Source organism: Scyliorhinus canicula, chromosome 2 (assembly GCF_902713615.1).
Source record: "Scyliorhinus canicula chromosome 2, sScyCan1.1, whole genome shotgun sequence".
NCBI classification, from domain to species: Eukaryota; Metazoa; Chordata; class Chondrichthyes; order Carcharhiniformes; family Scyliorhinidae; genus Scyliorhinus; species Scyliorhinus canicula.
The window spans coordinates 36426854-36447169 of record NC_052147.1 but is presented as its reverse complement, the minus strand read 5'-3'; the positions used below and the strand labels follow the sequence as shown (position 1 = coordinate 36447169).

At 39.2% G+C, this 20316-nt stretch overlaps 1 protein-coding gene across 1 annotated transcript; it reads left to right on the top strand.

The window, feature by feature from the left end:
- Positions 1-311: 311 nt before the first annotated feature.
- LOC119952489 (kelch-like protein 28) lies at positions 312-19830 on the top strand. The gene is made up of 5 exons (XM_038776298.1): positions 312-631; positions 5538-6436; positions 11610-12053; positions 14407-14615; positions 17491-19830. Exons 2-5 carry the CDS (start codon positions 5538-5540, stop codon positions 17652-17654), a joined length of 1716 nt encoding a protein of 571 aa, XP_038632226.1. The 5' UTR covers positions 312-631; the 3' UTR covers positions 17655-19830.
- The last annotated feature ends 486 nt before the right edge of the window (positions 19831-20316 follow it).

The following is a 20316-nucleotide window of genomic DNA, read 5'->3' as shown; positions in this document are numbered from 1 at the left end:
GTCCCGTCCCAGCAACTCTCCCCCCTCCCCCATCAACAAGCGGGCGGGCGGCCAGGGGTGCGCACACACACACACAGGCAGGCAGGCGCACGCGCGCTCCTGCTCTTTCTCTCTCACACACACAACCCGGGGTTTGAAAAAAACTCCCATCAAAATGGCCGTAACTAGGCAAATCAAGTCACGTGAACACAACGAACTCTTCGATACTGATCCGCTTCCATGGTGAACAAGAGAGGGAGGGAGGAGAGGGGCCGACCCGGATGCTTTAGCGGCTTGATGTCCGAAGAACGCTGGGAACTGTAGTTCCAGAGAGTGCCGTTGATAAGGCGACGCGACCGCCCGGCAGACTGCAACTCCAGAGTAGCTTGGCGCTCGACTGTAACTGCGAACAAATCGGGCATATATTGGACCACTGTGAGGCTGTTGTAATTTTAAACGTGCAAGATGTTTTTTTCGACTGCCGTTCAGCCGATTGTGCGGGTTATGTTTTGTTTTGTTTTGATAATATAATAATCTTAGCCGGAAATTGCGCACACCCCACCTGTTTTGTATTTGTGTTTGATAGGTTTTTTTTGGGGGGGGATTTGTGAGCCCATCTTCTTCTTGGCTGGTTCTCGTCGTAATCTATCAGGTAAGTTTATGGTGCATTTTACAGCCCGCATATTTTCATTTAGTTTGAAATTGAATGAAGGTATTAATAAATATGTCGGAGATTTACCTGTAACAGGCCCAGGCCCCCAATCTAATGGACAACTCCAGTAGTGGCAGGTTTAAGTTGTTATAAGTGAAAAGGTGCGATTGCAAAATTAAATGCTGTGAGCCGGCTTCTGTTTAGTGTCAGCTTAAAATACACATTCAACATATGAATGAAACCAACGCCACAAAGCGAGTTGTACGTGTTAAAAGTACGAACTTTTTTTGTTCTTTAAGTTTTGAAAAATAATTTCCAAATATTATCCTTGTTTAACTGAATAAAACCCTCAAGCTCCTGTCGAACACAAATGAATGGGAATTGGATTGCTTTGGCACAGATTCATGGCCTAAAACCCACTACTGATAATTTCGTTTGCAGTTTCAGTTAAAGGAGCAGAGGTCTGAAGTCTGAAACTTTTCATATTAGATTTTCAAATGAACATCCGAGTTGAAAAGGCAGTGGAAAAAGGTGACACAATCTGCCTGACATTATAATGTAATCACTATAATCAGAAACCAGTAATGTTTAGAAGGCTTCACTGAGGAAACTGGCAGTCATCAATCACAACCCCATTTGATTTACCTGAATAGTTCACATGCTTATCTTGAATGTTAACTGCTGCAGCTCACTTTCTTTTAAATGCTAATTTGGTTGTATAACAAAATCAAAATATTGTAACACAAGAAGTTCTTAAAGTTAGAATCAAATGATGAAAGATAGATGTTTCCCAAATCACTACCACATAAAGCAATGACTGAAAGTTTGCAACATTTTCTAATGATTTCCAGTTTTGAAAAGATTATTTACTTAAAAAATGAAAACTGCAAGTTTGTACTGAAAGCAAGAAAAAGGGACTGTGAGCAAACAGCCTCTGAGAAGGGCCTCAATTCAAAGCAGGGAAGAAGAGCTAAATAATGGTTTTATTTATAAAAGATCAGTCTTATTTCAAAACCACTATGTACTTGTTCTGCAGACAAAAATCAATATGCACAACTTAGTTTTTGATATAGATTTGTGCATGGGGAAAGTATTTTGAGCTGTGCAACACCAAGTTGCAAAAGCGGGGTGGCACAGTCGTTCGCACTGCTGCCTCACAGTGCCAGGGACCTGGGCTTGATTCCAGCCTTCAGTGACAGTGCAGAGTTTACACATTCTCCCAGTGTGTATTTCCTCCGGGTGCTCCAAGTTCCTCCCACAGTCCAAAAATGTGCAGGTTAGATGGATTGGCCATGATCAATGCACGGGTTTACAGGGATAGGGCAGGGAAGTGGCCTCGGTGGTGTGCTCTTTCGGAGGGCCAGTGTGAACTCAATGGGCCGAATAACCTCCTTCTGCACTTGTAGGGATTCTAAGTTGAATTGCAGGTTGCAGTTGGGGCACTGTAAGGTAATATACAATATATATTCTACTGTTCACCACCGACAAGTCAGGAGTGTGATGGAATACTCTCCACTTGCCTGGATGCGTGCAGCTCCAACAACGCTCAAGAAGCTCGACACTATCGAGAACAAAATAGCCTGCTTGATTGGCACCCCTTCCACAAGCATTCACTCCCTTCACCATCGGCGCACAGTAACAACAGTATGTACATCTACAAGATGCATTGCAGGAACTCACCAAGGCTCCTTCGGCAGCACCTTCCAAACTCTCAACCATCTAGAAGAACGAGGGAAGTAGAAATGGGGGAACACCACCACCTGGAAGTTCCCTCCAAGTCACTCACCATTCTGACATGGAAATATATCGCCGCCGTTCTTTCACTGTTGCCGCGTCAAAATCCCAGAACTCTCTCTTAATAGCACAGCTGATGCACCTACTACACAAGAACTACAGCAGTTCAAGAAGGTAGCTCACCACCATCTTATCAAGGGCAATTAATGTCATATATGTATTTTGAAGATGACGTGTAGAAAAACCAGCACTAATGTTTTTGTGCTCACAGATGAAGAACAATGCCAAAGAATTTGAGGAGAACAATTCTCAGGTTGCCCAAATTTCGCACCTTGGATGTCTGTCATTTCTGATTATAATGTCAACCACCAATAACCATCAATGTTAAATTGATTTCCAGTTCTTAAAAGGTTATTTACTTAAAAAGTGAAAACTGTGCAAGTTTGTACTGAAAGCAAGAAAAAGGGATTGTGAGCAAACCGCCTCTGAGAATGGCGTCAATTCAGAGCAGGGAAGAAGAGCTAAATGTGTGCCTTTGCTGCCTTAATACATCAATCTTTGTTTTTACGTGGATAGATTTAATAGGGAGCTTATTGCATTTATATTTAGGAAATTAAGCCAGTCGCTTAATGGGGGTTGACACCTTTCCTTGTACTTCTATCTGCTGTTTTTCATTTTCCTGTTACTTGCATTGAAATGCATTGAAATTAGATAATTAGCTGACAAGGGAACTAACCAATTATTTAATGACTATCTCTTTTACTGAACAGATTCAGCCATCCCACTTGTGGAATTTTATTCCTCTCTGATCATTTTATGCTTATTACAGTGAGAGGTGGTGGACATTGAATACTGCAAAAACTATCTATTTGACTATTCTGTTAGCATCAAATATTTGCCAGTCAACCATAGCCTAGTCAGATTTCTGGAATTCTGTTAGAATTAATCATCCCTGGGTCAACAATAGCACTGTGACATTCGCAGCAAGTTTTCTTTTACTCCGTTCTAGATAATTGTATCAGTGTTAAACTTGGATCACTCCTGCTGCACCATTGAGACACTTCAGTTTCCCATACTAGCCATCCTTATGAATGAGATTGCTAATCAGTTTTACTGGCCAATTCACAATAGACAGTATTGAAACCACCAAGATTTTGGTAGATCCTTACAATGAACAAGAATCTGTGATTCCATTTACGTGTAGGTTTCAAATCCATACTCCAGTGGTGAAATGATTGTGTATTAACCCACTGTGCCGTGCAACTGCAGCAAATCTGAAGAAGCTCAACACTATCCATTTAATTGGCGCTCTCATTCACTAACTTAAATTTCCACCACCATGTGTGCTTCAGCTGCAGCGTGTACTTATCTTCAGATATTCTGCAGCAAATCACCAAGATTTCTTCGGCAGCAATTCTCAAGCCACAATCTCCATCACCAAGAAGAACCAATTCAGCTAGTGTGTGAGAACACCACATCTCCCAAGTTCCCCTCTTGAGTAATATACTATCCTAACTTGCACGTATATTGCTGTTCCTTTGTTGTCGCTGGATCAAAATCCAGGACCTTCCTACATATCAAGCGCATTGTGGAGATGTTTGTCACGTGGACTGCAACAATTTAAGGTGGCGTACCTCCAGTTTCTCAAGCGAAACTAGGGATAAGTAAGAAATATTGACCTTGCCTGCAACACCCACATTCCAATAATGAATATAATTTATAAAAAAGGTCATGTATTTTAATTTTTTGATGTTCATGGGTAGAGCAACTAAATAATATGATTGAAGTCAAATGTCAGGGGTTATCTGTCAATGAAGATAAAGTTAGATGTTTCCCATGGCTTGGGAAAGGTAAAGACTTTCAGGGATTGTTGTTTATTTGTTTTGAGATTGAGGAACTTTATGTTTTAATGGTCCTTCTTGGGTTGCTTTCTCAGCTTCATAATTTTAAGTACAATTAACAAAGCAGGTTGTCTATACTATTTGGATTCATCTTCCATTGCACTACTTGCATTCCTTATAAATGATTCCAGTTGAGATCAATTATTCAAAACCTGAAATTGGCCTCTTTTGTAGTTAAAATAAGGGCAAATGAGTTGAACTAACTAGTGCTATTAATTACAAAGACATTGAAATAAAAACAGAAAATGCTGGAAAAAGGTCTGAGTAGCACCCAGAATGAGACACAGATTTAACGTTTCAAGCCCAGGATGACTCTTCTCTGGAACTGGAGAGAACTCGCAATGTGATGGGTTTTATGCTGTTGAAAAATGAGAGGGGCAGGTGGAACAAAATAGAAGGTCAGGGATAGGTTAGTAGGGGGGGGGGATTCAATGACATATATGTCATCAAACACTCGGCGAAGGGAGTGGTAATGATAGAGTTAAAGGCTAAAGCTTTGGACCAGAATATATGTTAATAGCAGAATAGGTCAACATTGTCGGAAAGCATATCATAAGAGCAAGACACAGACTGACGCTCGAGGAAGGGGGATTTAATATGGAGGACAGAGTTCATGGTCTGACATTGTTGAATTCAATGTTTGAGTCCAGAAGGCTGTAAAGTATCGAATTGGAAAATGAGGTACTGTTCCTCCAGTTTGCATTGGGCTTTACTGGAACATTTGTAGCAGGCCAAGGACAGAAAGGTGAGCAAGATGATTAATTGAAATGGCAAGTGAGCAGAAAGTCAGGATCATGCCTGCGAATTGAGCAAAGATGTTCCACAAAGCAATGATCTAGTCTGCGTTTTGTCTGCCCAATGAGAGGAGACTGCATTGTGAGCAGCAAATACAGGAGACTAAATTGAAAGAATATGAGCCTTGTGACTTTTCCATATGTAAGGAACTGCTTACCAGGGAGTAAGCCTTTAGATTAATTTCAGATATAGTTATTATTGGCAGTTTTAAATGATCTGATTGTTACTGGCAGCAAGGTGTTTAGTAACCATAAATGTACCTTGGATCACTATTGTTTCAAAAGCTAAATATTCTAATTTCATTTTTTTTTTGTTTGAGAAGGGTTATAGACTGTTTGAAGCAGTTTTTATTTAAATAAGAACTTTTGAGGTCTATTTTCTTGAATTTGTTTGTGGTGAATATGCTTTATACTAAATTGAAATATTGTAATCGATAAATGTTTGTGTTGATAACTATCTTTTATTCTTTCCTTCAGATGGACCAGTCCCCTCAGTCCTACATGCTTGCCAATCTGACTCATCCCCATTCTGAGCAGTTACTGCAGGGATTGAATCTTCTTCGACAGCATCGTCAGCTCTGCGACATCATCCTTAGGGTTGGTGATGTCAAGATCCATGCCCACAAGGTGGTGCTGGCTAGCATCAGCCCATACTTCAAAGCCATGTTTACTGGAAACCTGTCAGAGAACGAAAACTCTGAAGTTGAATTCCAGTGTATTGATGAAACTGCTTTGCAGGCTATTGTAGAATATGCATATACCGGAACCATATTCATTTCACAAGATACAGTCGAATCTTTACTACCAGCTGCAAATTTGCTTCAAATGAAGCTAGTACTGAAGGAATGTTGTACATTCCTCGAAAGCCAGCTTGATCCTGGCAACTGCATTGGCATCTCTCGTTTTGCTGAAACTTATGGTTGTCATGACTTGTACCTTGCTGCCAACAAATACATTTGTCAGAATTTTGAAGAGGTATGTCAGACTGAGGAGTTTTTTGAGCTGAATCACACGGAGCTAGATGAAATAATTTCAAATGACTGTCTCAATGTTGTGACTGAGGAGTCTGTGTTTTATGCTTTGGAGTCGTGGATTAAATATGATGTACAAGAAAGACAAAAATATTTGGCGCAGCTGTTGCACTGTGTCCGATTACCACTGCTAAGTGTGAAGTTTCTAACAAGATTATACGAAGCAAATCAGCTAATTCGTGATGAACATACCTGCAAGCACCTTCTAAACGAAGCACTTAAGTATCATTTTATGCCAGAGCACAGATTTTCCCATCAGACTGAGTTATTGACACGGCCACGTTGTGCTCCCAAAGTATTGTGTGCTGTGGGTGGAAAAACTGGACTGTTTGCTACGTTAGACAGGTAAGAATGTAGAATTCAAATTAACAAGCACCAATTTTTTATACTGATAATGGGGAAATAATGAGTATGTAAAATATCAGCAACCCTCAATTTATCGGCAAGTGATATTTTGGTTGATGTACACTTATTACTGTAATGGATCGTAGTATGTAATATAAGCCTTCCACATTGTGTGCTGTGTCTGCATTTGTCAAGCCATTAGCTGAATACAGTAGGGTATATTTTGTAATGCTGATATATTGTGTGATACTGCTGCATAAAATGCATCCTTTCATTGTCTTTGCCAGAAGGATATGTTTGTCTTTTATGTTATTTTTTTTTAAATTGTCATGCGGCGAGGGCGCCGCTGGCTGGGTCAGCATTTATTGTCTAATTGTCCTTGAGGGGGCAGTTAAGAGTCAATCACATTGCTGTGGGTCTGGAGTCACATGTAGACCTGACCCAGTATGGATGGCAGATTTCCTTCCCTATAGGGCATTAGTGAGCCAGATGGATTTTTACAACAATCAGCAATGATTTCATGGTCATCATTAGACTTTTAATTCCAGATTTCTGCAATGATGGGATTCGAACCTGGGTCCCCATAGTATTACCCTGGGTTTCTGGTTTACTGGTCCAGTGAAAATACCACTAAGCCACCGCCTCCCCAGGTAGCTCCCTGAATCTACTATACATATCTCATGGATGCGATTTACTAAATGGGAACAAAGTCCCATTGCTAGCACGTTTAGCCACGTGTTTCCAGGTGCTCACAGCGCCGTGAAGCACAAGGCTATAAAACTTGACTCGCATTTGATGAGGGGCCTCAACGGGGGACGTGCGACCAAGGCCACACACAGCTCCGTTTTGTACACTGAGGAGCTCCGCTCGCTGGAACTCATGTAGCAAGAGATCGGGACCTCATTTTTAAAATGGTGACCCGATCACACCCGCAAAAAGAAATGCCAGCTTGACACCTTGACAGTGCCCCTACCAGCTCGCAGTGCCATCTGGGCACCTTGGCAGTGCCAGGCTGGCACCCAGGTGGTACTGCCAGAGTGCCAGGCTGGCACTTCCAGGATGCCCGGATGACACTAGCAGTACAGGGTACCACCCTGCCCGAAGGGCATGCACGGGGGTGGGGGGCCTCTGATCCCTTGGGAGACCCCTCTCGAGTGCCATTCGTCTGGTCCCCGTTTGTGGAGACTAGTATTGAACAGCGCTCGCTTGAGGTCTCCAAGGCGAGGGAGATTGATCCCACACCTCGGGCAACTCTGGAATCTGCACATTAAAGTGAGACCTGCTGTCTCGCTTTAATATTCAGATTTGCTAAAAGGTGATCGAGCCCACAATCGACAGGATTCACATTGCAGCATCTTGCAAGGCGTTGTGAACCGAGAAGATCCCGGGAGCAGGGTCTCCCGGCTGTTATCGGCCACGCTGCACCGCGGCGAGTTGCTTTAGTGTCCATTAAATCGCACCTCATAACATTCTCTGCATTAAACGGAAGTGCAAAATATGTGATTTTTTTAAAAAATGACTGACCAGACAGCCCAGCTCGTTTTATTGGTCTTGGACTCCCCCCCCCCCCCCCCCCCCCCCCCCCCCCCCTCCCAACAGCACCAAGAAATATAAATTTTTCAAGTTAAAAGGGAAGAATCCCTGCTGTTTAGACATTTAAATCAAGGTAGGGCAGATTTTAAAAGTCCCCCAAACATTTTACAATGTACACTGTATATAATTTATACTCCGTGCAGTACAAAAACAGTTTTTGGGGAGTCTTACTACTTTGCTTCCAGGTGATGGCTGAGTCCTTGGAGATTTACACTGCCGATTAATATTGGTGCAAAATGGAAATTGTGTGCACTGTTGCAACAATTGTATCATAAGTATTGTAATGGGTGTTTGTGTTGCACCCCCAGCTGACCAGAAAAATTGTAAGATGCTTCTATTTCAATGTATCGATTCACTGAGACAGAATTTTGTTTTTCCACTCTGGTCATGAATTTTGTTTTCTATTTGGAAACACACCAATGTTATAAATGGAAGATATAACCATGGGAACAGACGTCTGAGGCTGAAAATATATCAAATCTAGTTTCTCATGAGTTCTCTAACTTGACCAACATGTAGAGAAAATGTGCTGTTACTAGCAGCAGTATCACCTCATGGATATAGAAATTCATGTGTGCATTCACCTTTCATCAAATCTGCATTAGCTTTATGTATTGCACGTGGTTATAGACAAGAAGTGGCTACCTGGAATATTGTAAGTTACCTGCTACATTCCCATTCATTTGTTTTGAATAAAATTATTCAAATTCCTATTCCGTTAAGCAACATTACACTTGTTACAAAGTACTTGGTTTATTCTATCTAGAAACTTTTTATTAACTAGTCTTGTTAAGTAATTCGCCTTTGGTCCCAGGGTACCTTTGTAAAATGGTCATAATAATAATCTTTATTATTGTCACAAGTAAGCTTACATTAACACTGCAATGAAGTTACTGTGAAAAGCCCCTCGTCGCCACACTCCGGCGCCTGTTCGGGTACATTGAGGGAGAATTCAGAATGTCCAATTCACCTAACAAGTACGTCTTTTGGGGTGGGAAGAAACTGGAGCATCCGGAGGAAACCCATGCAGGCACGGGGAGAACGTGCAGACCCTAGCGGGAATCGTACCTGGGACCCTGGCGCTGTGAAGCAACAGCACTAACCACTGTGCTACCATACAGATCTGAAGCTTCACATTGCTAATGAATGTAACTTTTAAATAGCCTTTGCAAACATCATGAGGGACAATCATTTTGGGACAGCCAAATCTGACTCTTCTGGGAGAGAAAGATACAGACTGTTTGTTTATCCACATGTTAAAATTGTTTCCAAAATGACTTCCGGTGACTGGAATGCTGTGAATAGTCGCACATCAAGTGGCTCTCCTCCATAAAACAACTTAATAGGCACATTTGGCTGAATTTAGCCCACAAACCTGGACTTAAACATCCCTCACCCTCAACGATAGCACAAACGACATAAATGCCAGAAAGCAGCACCATGGTGGGTGGGGGGTGTAGGAAGAATCCCGACAAAGAAGAAACGTGGGGGACCTGGCCCTCCCAAACTTGCAATACTACACTGGACAACCACAGCAGAAAGAGTGAGAGGATAGGTGAAGGACCCAGACACTGAATGGGTGAGGTTGGAGGGGTCCTCCTCTGCAGAAGAAACATGGGGGGGCCTGGCCATCCCCGAACTTGCAATGCTACCACTGGGACGCGGTGGGATAGTGGTATTGTCACTGGACTAACCCTAGAGTACTCTGGGTTTCCAGGTTCAAATCCCGCCACTGAAATTTGAATTCAATAAAAATAAATCTGGAATTTAAAATGTCTAGTGATGACCATGAAACCATTGTCAATTGTCGTAAAAACTCATCTAGTTCACTAATGTCCTTTAGGGAAAGAAATCTGCCAACCTTACCCGGTCTGGTCTTTGAGACTCCAGAGCAATATGGTTGACTTGTGAGTGCCCCTCAAGGGCCATTAGGGATTGTATCAAGGGACAGCTATATTCATATTTTTAAAACTTTTGTTATTAGTGCAGATTTTAACTCTTAGATATTGCCAGTCTAAACAGGATTGGCTGGCAAGCACTATGGTACTAAATCAGTCCTGTTTTATTTGACTGGCATTCTGTCAGTTTGTTGAAATAGTCTTTTAGAATTAAAAAAAAATGCTTTCGCACAGTTCAGCTACTACTTTTACTTTTCTGGTGTAATCAGCCTTTTGCTTGGAACCTCCATAAATCCATTTTTGGAGATGCCAATCTTTTCTTTCAAAGGCATTTGTTGTTATTTCCACGTATATTTGGCAGGGATTCTAGGGATACCTACTCCCATATCCAGGGGTCCTGGTGACAATGAATGCAGCTTGGTTACAGTTCTTTGTGACAGTGTTGATAACTACAAAGTTCCATTTCACGTTCGATTTGTGGCATAAAAAAATCATGATCATCCAAACACAATACTAGGGGATCCTGAAGCATGCAATATAAATACTTCCTTTGGTCACATTATGCTGCAGGCCTAAGCTTTGAAACGTATTTGTGATAAAAAGGAAACATAGTTATAGGCAGTGAGGGACTAACAGCTTGTATAAGTCAGATGCTCAGCACCATGGAGGGGCATCCATTTATGCAGGAACCTATTTTTAAAAGAGCTTGTGTCAGATACTGTGCATTAAGTATTTGTTGATTACTACACAGTAGTAGACTTGTGTATTTAGAATATTATGTTGGTTTGCACTTGAAGCTACTTTGTGTAGGCTTAGCTACCACTCTTTGAGTTGTCTATCATAGTTCTACCTCTGTAACATTGCCCAACTCCATCCCAGGCACCTTCGTCCATGTCGTTGTTCCCTTTAGACTGGGTTATTTCAATTGTCTCTTAGCCCACCATTCTCCTTTCACTCTTCAGAAACTTAAATGCTCATCCAAACTCTTGCCTGTATCCTAACAAGTAACAAGCCCTGTGCACCCCATGCTTGGAGATCTGTTATTGGCAGTAGCTTAATTTTATAATTCTCATTCTTGTTCTCAAATACTTTGATGGTCTTGCCCTGCCCTAACTTGTAACTATCACTAGCTCCACAAACCTTAGATCTGTCCAAACAACTTGTGAATCACCATCAGCTGCCATGTCTTTGGCTCCTTAGCCTTAAGCTCTGGAATTTCCTCTTCCACCTCTCTACTCTTTCTAAAATTTGCCTTTTAAAACCTACCTGTGTGGTCATCTGTTCTAATATATACTTATGTGGCTCAATCAATTTTGTTTAATAATGTTCTGGTGCAATTCCATGAGATATTTTACTAAATAAGTGCACTAAATTAATTGTTGTATATCCAATGAAGTTCTTGACTTGGTTTGAATCTGGCCAGAAGGGTGTGTGTTTCCGCCTTCCTTCTGTCAGGTGTGTTTTGTTTTCTCTCTATATCTCTGTCCTCCTTGAACATATTCTTACTCATGCCCGAATATCTTCTTTGGATCTATCAAGTTTTGTCTTATTACAGTCCTGTGAATTGCCTTGAGATATTTTTCTAAAGGCGATATATAAATGATGCTGTAAGCTGCACTCCATTTTTAAAAAGGACTAACTTTTAATTTGTGCACCCTTTCGTCCTCTATCCCTACTTGCAGTGTGGAGATGTACTTCCCTCAGACAGACTCCTGGACAGGTCTGGCACCACTTAGTAGTCCGCGCTATGAATGTGGAGTTGCTGTTGTCGATCAGAAACTGTATGTTGTAGGAGGAATTGCAACCCACATTCAGCAAGGCATCAATTATCGGAAGCATGAGAATTTGGTGGAAGGTTGGAATCCAGAGACAAACAAGTGGACATCTGTAGAAAGAATGAACGAGTGTCGAAGCACTCTTGGAGTGGCAGTATTAGCAGGCGAACTATATGCAATAGGCGGTTATGATGGAGAAAACTACTTGCAATCTGTGGAAAAATACATTCCTAAAATAAAAAAGTGGCAGCCAGTTGCACCTATGGGGAAAAGTCGAAGCTGTTTTGCAGCTGCAGTTTTAGATGGAATGATATATGCTATAGGAGGATATGGCCCTGCTCACATGAACAGGTAAAACAGTATAATTTTTGTAAGATAGGATACAACATTTTAAACTTCCTGAAAGTTATAGATTATTCTATTTCACTTTCAAACCAATTGTAGTTGTTGAGAGCAAATGGGAGAAATTTCAAACAAATTGTGTTTCATTAAATTAAAGTCTATTTTGTTTCACAACTTTCTCTGCTGAAGGTGATGAGACTTGCTAAGTTACAGAATCAGTAGTCCCCCTGTGTACTCCCCAGTTGGTGGCTTACCACAAATTTCTGTATGGTGATTCAAATTAGTGTGGGGAACCTGTCTTTACTGGGCCAGCAGAATGCCCCCTTCACATCTCGTTCAACCTTATCAAGCAGCAATTATTGAATATTGAACAAGAATGGGGAACCTGCACAGCACCTATTGATCTGAGATTACCTAACACTGCATATGCCAGGAATAAAACCTGCAAGTCCTTTATTAGATCATTCCGTCACCTCTGAAATCATCAAATTGGCTTGCGTAGTTGCGTAGTCAAACATGATATTTTTCTAATTTCGTCAATGTCCACATGTCAGAGGCCCAAGATGTCAGTCGCTGTGTTGTTCCCAATTTCTTGGTCACAATTTGAAATATTGCACAATATTTTATGTACAAGAAATATTTCAACAATTGATCATTATCTAAACTAATTAAATTCCAATTTGAATAAGGTAACAGGCCGGAAGGTAATTTGTTTCCACAGCAATTTCTCTTGGTGTTTCTACCAAAAATTGCAGGTATGGATTTTATGTAAATTACTGGACATTTATAAGATGCATAATTCCTATTTGTCAAACCTGATTTTTTTTATTATTTTTTTTTGCTATACAAATGTTTTGTATGTTCTTTTATGAGAGCAAAATTACATTTTGCTTCTAGGATCTGGATTTAAAGATAAACAGTCTGAATGAACACAAAACTGCCCACGATTTAACAACAAATTGGTAATCTCACTTGATGAATTTAAACATGGCTCATGTAAAAAAGGAAATTTCATGACACACTTCTAATGTTATGCTTAACTTGTGCTGTACATCTGAGTCCTTGAAATTGATTCTAGATGCCAAATACTGGGAAAGTAGTAATTTTCCCTGCAATAATATCACTCATTTTTGAGTAGGAAAAATCCTCCCCAAAAATATGAAATTTACAAATCGAAAAACTTAATCTATTAAAACCTTGACCCCTTTCAGAATGTTATCTTTAAATTATTCAATCCCTGTTCTTTGGCTTTTTTTTCTAGTGTTGTGTCTGAAAAGTTTCTTTGAAAATGTTCTGTTTTTCTGGATAATGCATTTAAATGCGTTAAATTTTCTTTATGTATAAATCGTGCATATGTTTTAAACACCTAGAATTTTTTTGTAAAACTAACCCCCTCAAATTCTCCACACAGTGAGAAGGTCTAAGATATTACTATTTTGTGATATGGCGGTTCAAGCGGAACAAGTATTTTCCTTTGGATGACCCTGAGTCCTAAACTGTGGATACTATGATGCAAGATATCTTTAATTTGAGCTATTTGTGGAGGAATAATATATTAAATATTTTAACTGAAAACTCCTCATTTAAAGCATTGATGACCATATTTCTAACGTAAAACATTTGTAAAGATGCAACTTAAGCTTTGAAAGGAATCATCTAAGCTAATGGTATACGAATTGTCAAATAACTAACTACCTGATCGTCACATTTCATAAAACATATTGAGGACCTTTACTTGATGACCTCACATGTAACCTTGCGTTGTAACATATTGAATTTTGGGGGAGCTAATCAGGGTATCTTGATTTCTAACTAATCACATCCTCTTGAGTCAAATAAGCTATCATCAATTGCTAACAGCCTCACGACGCCAAGGTCCCAGGTTCGATAAAGGCCAAACGGTACAAACACTAATTTTGTGTTGGAGAAACAGGGTACCCTCCCCTCAGTACCAATGTATGGAGATAGGTGGATTGGCCACGCTAAATTGCCCCTTAATTGGTAAGAATGAATTGCGTACTCTAAAAAAAAAAATTTTTTAAATTGCTAATAGGGCTCAAATATGTAATTACTGGAGAGCCATTGACACCTGTGAAACTATTCCAGCAGGAGTTACTACCTTCAGGAGAGCAAGAATAAGTGAAAATTGGCAGGGGGGTCAAGTGTTTTACAGTGTGTGCCGTTTTGTTTCCCACTCCATTGTTTTCTTTAAAGCCTTTAAAATTGGTGGTGGTTATTAAATTATTCAAACTAGTCTTTGGAGAGCTACATGTACTTGTTATTTGAGTTTCTTGTATTCTTATCATTTCTGGAGCAAGTGGAATTTAACCTACTTGTATGTTTTACTTCTATTTGTAATTAGTGTGGAGCGTTATGATCCAAGCAAAGATTCCTGGGAAATGGTGGCTTCAATGGCTGATAAAAGAATTAATTTTGGTGTTGGTTCAATGCTTGGATTCATCTTTGTTGTTGGTGGACACAATGGTGTGTCACACTTGCAGAGTGTTGAGAGATATGAACCCCATCAAAATCAGTGGACCTTATGCAGGCCGATGAGTGATCCTAGAACAGGTAAATGAGTATTTACGTAGTCCCAGATAGTGTCCTGAGATGTAGCAATTGGTGTATGCCGTTTTTCTTAAATTATCTTTTTTAACAAAGTGGATTGCTTAGTTAAATGATTACAGTTGTGAGAGAATTATAGAATGGGCTCAGCGTGAGAAACCCTTCTGGTTCCCTTTTACTGTAACCTTGCAAATTATTTTTCTTCAGCTTATCCAATTCCTTTTTCAAGATCCACAATTGAATTCGCCTCCACCATGCTCTCAGACTGTACACTCCAGATCAGAACCACTCTGCTGCTTCTTTTACCAATCAGCTTAAATCCATGTTCTCTGTTTTGGAACAGCTTCTTCCTATCTGTATGTCCAGATCCTTTATGATTTTGAACATTTCTATCAAATTTCCTCTTAACCTTCTTTGTTAATCAAACAACGCAACTGTCGTCTTTCATCCCTGGAATAATTCTCAAATCTTTTCTGCACCCTCTCCATTACCTTCATGTACTTCCTAAAGTGAGGTGCCCAGAATTAAACACCGTATGCCAGTTGAGATTAAAACAAGAGTTTTATAAAGGTGGTTCATAATTTATTTGGTTTTGTACTCTCTGCCTCTATTTTAAAGTCCAGGATCTTGTATGCCTTTTTAACCACTTTTTCAATCTGCCTCGCCACCTTCAACGATTTGTATACATATATCCCAGGTTCTCTGTATTCCCTTTAGAATTGTATTCTTTATTTTATATTGTGTCTCCTCATTCTTCCTACAAATATCTCTGCATTAAATGTCATCTGTCACATGTTTGCCCATTCCACCAGGCTATGTCCTCTTGAAGTTTATCACTATCCTCCACAGTTCACAATACTTCAAGTTTGTGTCATCTGCAAAGTTTGAAATTGTTCTATGCACACCCAATTCTAGGTTTTTAATATATATATCAGGAAAATCAGTGGTCTTGCATCAACTCTTGGGGAACCCAGAAATAAAAACAGAAAATGCTGGAGAAATTCAGCAGGTCTGATGTCATCTGAAGAAAAGTCCTGTGGACTCAGAACATTATCCCTGTTTTTCTCTCCACAGGAACTGGGTTTTTCCAGCATTTTATTTTCATTTCAGATTTCCAGCATCTGCAGTATTTTGCTTTGATCTTGGGGAAACCATACTGCATACCTCCTCAACCCCATAAAACAGCTGTTGATCATTTCCTGTTCCTGTCACTCATTCAACTTGTATCCATGTTGCTAATTTCCCTGTTACCCTTATGTAGCACTTTTATCAAACACCAAACCACATTACCTCCATCAATCATGTCTGTTACTTCAAAAAAAACTCAAACAAATTAACTAATCCATACTAGCTTTCCTTAATTAATCCACATTTGTCCAAGTGATTTACATTTGCCCCAGATTATAGTTTCTAAACGTTTTCCCATCACCGAGGTTAAACTGATTGGTTTGCAGTTGCTGGATTCATCCATGTCCCATTTGTTTTGAACAAAAGTATAACATTCTCAATGCTCCAGTACTGTAATACTTCTGTATCCAAGGGGGATTGGAAGATTGTGGCCAGTACCCTTTGCAATTTCCACCCTTATTTCCCTCTGTGTTCAGAAGCATTTCATCTTGTCCTTGTGATTTCTCTGTTTTGAGTACAGTCAACTTCTCTAACATTTCCTATATTAATTGTTGGCCCACCAAGTATTTCGGCTCCCTTCCCTTTCACAGCATCTTTTTCTTTGGTAAAGATAAATTAAATAAATCATTTAGTATTTCAGACAGTGCTGTGCCTGCAGGTCTATGTCTTTTTGGTCCCTACCCCAACCTCCTTTTCACTACTCTTTACTTTTTATATTAAAATACTTTTGGATTCCCTTTCATTTAAGCTACTAGTCACTTCTCATACACTCTGCTTCTGCTATGTCTTTTCTGAACTTTTATATTTGGCCTCCATTTGTATTATCAACCTGAAATCTATCCTACACAACTTTTTCTCCTTCATCTCACACTCTCTTTTGTTATCCCCGATAAGCTTTGCTTTGCTTATCCTGCATTTCTACCCAAACAATTTCCTGGCAGCCTTTGTTCTATTATAGTTTTGCCTGCCAATCCTTGATTCAGATTCACTTGGGATTGAAATTGGTCCTTCTCCAGTTTTTGCTCCAGATTGTTTCTTGTCCTTTTCTAAAAGACATCGGAGCAGAGGTAGGCCATTCAACCCATGGAGTCTGCCCTGTCATTCAATGAGATTGTGGCTGATTTGATGTGATAATCCTCAACTCCGCTTTCCAGTCTTATCCCCTTGATTCTCTTACTGACCAAAAATCTATCTATCTCAGCGTTGAACATATTTAACAACCCAGCCTCTACAGCTCTCTGCGATAAAGATTTCCACAGATTCACCATCCTCTGAGAGAAGAAATTACTCCTCGTCTCTGTCTTAAATGGGCAATCGCTTACTCTGAGATGCCTTCTGGTCCCAAACTCTTCCATCAGGGAGTATTTCTCTAGATTGCTGCTTGTCCTTATCTATGACCTAAGCCATATGATACTACAATCACTGTTCCTGTTTCTTAAATGTTCTTCCAACTGATACTTGATCTGCTTAATCAACCTCATTCTCCAGAATCAAATCCAACAATGCCTCCTTCCTCATTGGGCCAGAAACTAACTGACGAGAAAATTCTTCTCAACACAATTCAGAAACTCTTCCCTTTACTATTAATATTGCCAGTCTCTATTAAGAAAATTCAAGTCCCTTATTACTGCTTTTTTTTTGTTGCAACTTTGTAATTTCCTTATATATTTTAATGTATACTTTGTGCTTATTGTTCCATCTGTTTTATAGAGTTTGTTTTAATCGGATGTATTTTTTTCCATCTCTATGGCAGGAGTTGGTGCAGCCATTGTAGACAACTACCTCTATGTAGTGGGAGGTCACTCTGGTTCATCGTACCTGAATATGGTGCAGAGATATGACCCAACCTTGGATACCTGGTCAGACTTTGCTGGCATGTTGTCATGTCGATGCAACTTTGGGCTAACCGCATTTTGACTGTTGACTTGATTAAAAAGGACATACTGTGGTAATAAACCCTGCATGACGAGATGACCAACTACTGAGACTTTGCAGCTCCTCAATCTGTTGGGTTTTACTGAGAAACCTGGCTGCTCCTGTTGGTTTTTACTGTGCAGAAGGTTTTCATTCATGTTTTTGATCAAAATGGTTATATTGTATGATTATACATTTGCGGGGAAGAAAACTGATGCCTGAAACAGCAAGGGCTAACCAGAGCTCTGGCTTTTCCACCTAATAAACATTCCCCTCCATTTTAACGAGCTGTTACCTCCATCCTTCCTCATTTTATTCATAAAGGATCACATTCAAAACCAATAATCAACCCATTGTATGTATGCAACTTGAAGAGTCCATGTCTGTTTTGTGCAATGTATGTTCATTGCATTTATCATGTTCTATTTAACATCCGTGCTTCACAGTAATAAAATTTGTACTTAAGGGCTGCATATATGTAACTCCCATTTTTTAATTCAGTACAACTTCCCATTGTGTGCTTGCTTGTATTGTGCAATGTGATTTATGTAATTGGTAGGGTTGGAATGATACGTTGATAGTAATGTGAAACATGCTACAAACATTTGTGTGATTGTTTCTTTGACAATCTTCCAACTGAACCATAATAAGATCACCTGTTAATATTTAATATTTCATCTGTTATTCAAAGGGACTAAACGGAAATGCATATCTAAAAAGGGATCTTAATTGGGTTATGTTAAGTATTACTTTTCATAGTTTGCTAATGGGTTTATGAAGTTCTGAACTCATAATGGTTACAAACCTTTATTTGCAGGACATAGCATGGGAACACGGTTTCTGATTTTAGATAATTAGTTAATGGACTTTGAATATGGCTTCAATGATTTATTTTGGTCAGTACTGAAATTTCAGTATTTGTAACTGTTGCCATTTTAATCAGCTCCAATGAGCAGGCGTTGGGTTTGTTGATGTGATCCTTTGTAATATTCTACAGCTGCTGTTGAGGGAGAATAATTAGATTTAGTAACTGGTGCTATCCTAGGATTCAGGACAGATTGTTGCATATGTTTATTTTGTAATATGTCTGCTCATGACTTATTTTGAATATTTTTTACTCCAATGGTTTTGTGAGTAGGACTTGTATGTGCCTCTGAGCAATCAAAGCTAGAGTGAAGGTGTAGTTTGCATAAGGATTTTGAGTACTTTTTGAACCCTAACCTTACTGATTTTTAAACTCCAATTGAAGTGATTATCATTGTAAAGGTGGACTAATAGTTTAACTTTTCATTGTTATCATCTGGTTTTCATTATATATGATTTTCCCCACTGCCAATGTGTGTATGAACATCTTTGTTAACTAACTATTGTTGCCAAACTTTTATGTTGACTGCCAAGTTTACCTTTTGTACCTACCACCTCAATGTGTCACTTTTCAGTCTCATCTCAATGCTGCAGTAACTTGCATGGAAACTATTTTTGTTTTTGGCTGTTTAGAAAGTACTTAATGCAAGAAAAGTTAAAGACATTAAACGAGGGTTGAAATATGTTCCAGTGGAGGATGCACATTTGTAGAGTTAACAGGTTCTACGCAAGGATTTTAAACAACCAAATTGATTATTTTAACCCAATCTAGTGTTTTTTTTTATTGATAGCTAAACCTTGTGAAAACAAACTGCACTGTTTGAAAACATTATAAATACTATCTTTGGAAAATACTGCAGCTTTTCCTCTATCCTTACTGTGCAAAAAATAATTTACATAATTTTGGGAGAAGTTTGATTACAGCTAGTTAGTATGTTTTTCAAAGATCAGCAAAGTGCCAGCACAATGTTTATACACATAGTAAGTTGTATATTTCATTCCTGATCGGAAAAGTCAATGGTTTTAGGCCGCATGAACATGTCTGTGTACACACATCAGTGTTTCAGATCACGCTGAATCATCATGCTACTATAGTTAGTTTCTATCTTAAACCCTCTGGAAGTTTCTAGATCTTGAGAGTGAAGGCTACAAATGTTTGGTATTTTGAATAAAATGGTGCAATAACATTTTTATATGGCTTTTCTATTAGGTGTAATTTATACTTATGTAAATGAAAGAATGGAATTGCCATTGTGCTCTGTAAATATAGCATCTGTCAGTAAGTGTGTTCAATAAAATTTACACTTGTGCTGTTCCTTGTCTAGATATAAAATTGCATCCCTCCATCTCCTTCCATACTTCCAGATTCAAGTAGAACAAGATAAATGTGTATTTTGTTCCACAAATGACAGCATAATGTAATGTACGCTGAAGCTATAGTAAATAAACGAGCAAAACAAGAATAGTCCCAGAGACTTGGCAACTTGCACATCCTGCTGGTTTAGTGGCACAAGTTACTTTTGATGACAGTAGCTGATGTTATGGCAATAATTACTTTGTGATGAGATTTGAGAAAATAGTTACAATTTCAAATATAACTGGCCAAAACTAGCAAGAATTAAACAAAAAAATACAAAAACTCAATTTTTTGTTTGGTATAAAGGATGTGCAGAGGATAGGTTTTACACGATAATAAGTGTAGATCCAATTGTCATTTAAAATATTTGACTCCCTGCTCTACAGTAGAATATAGTTGGAAATGTTTCGGTTTACATTTTTCTGTTACATAATACGTCCTTCC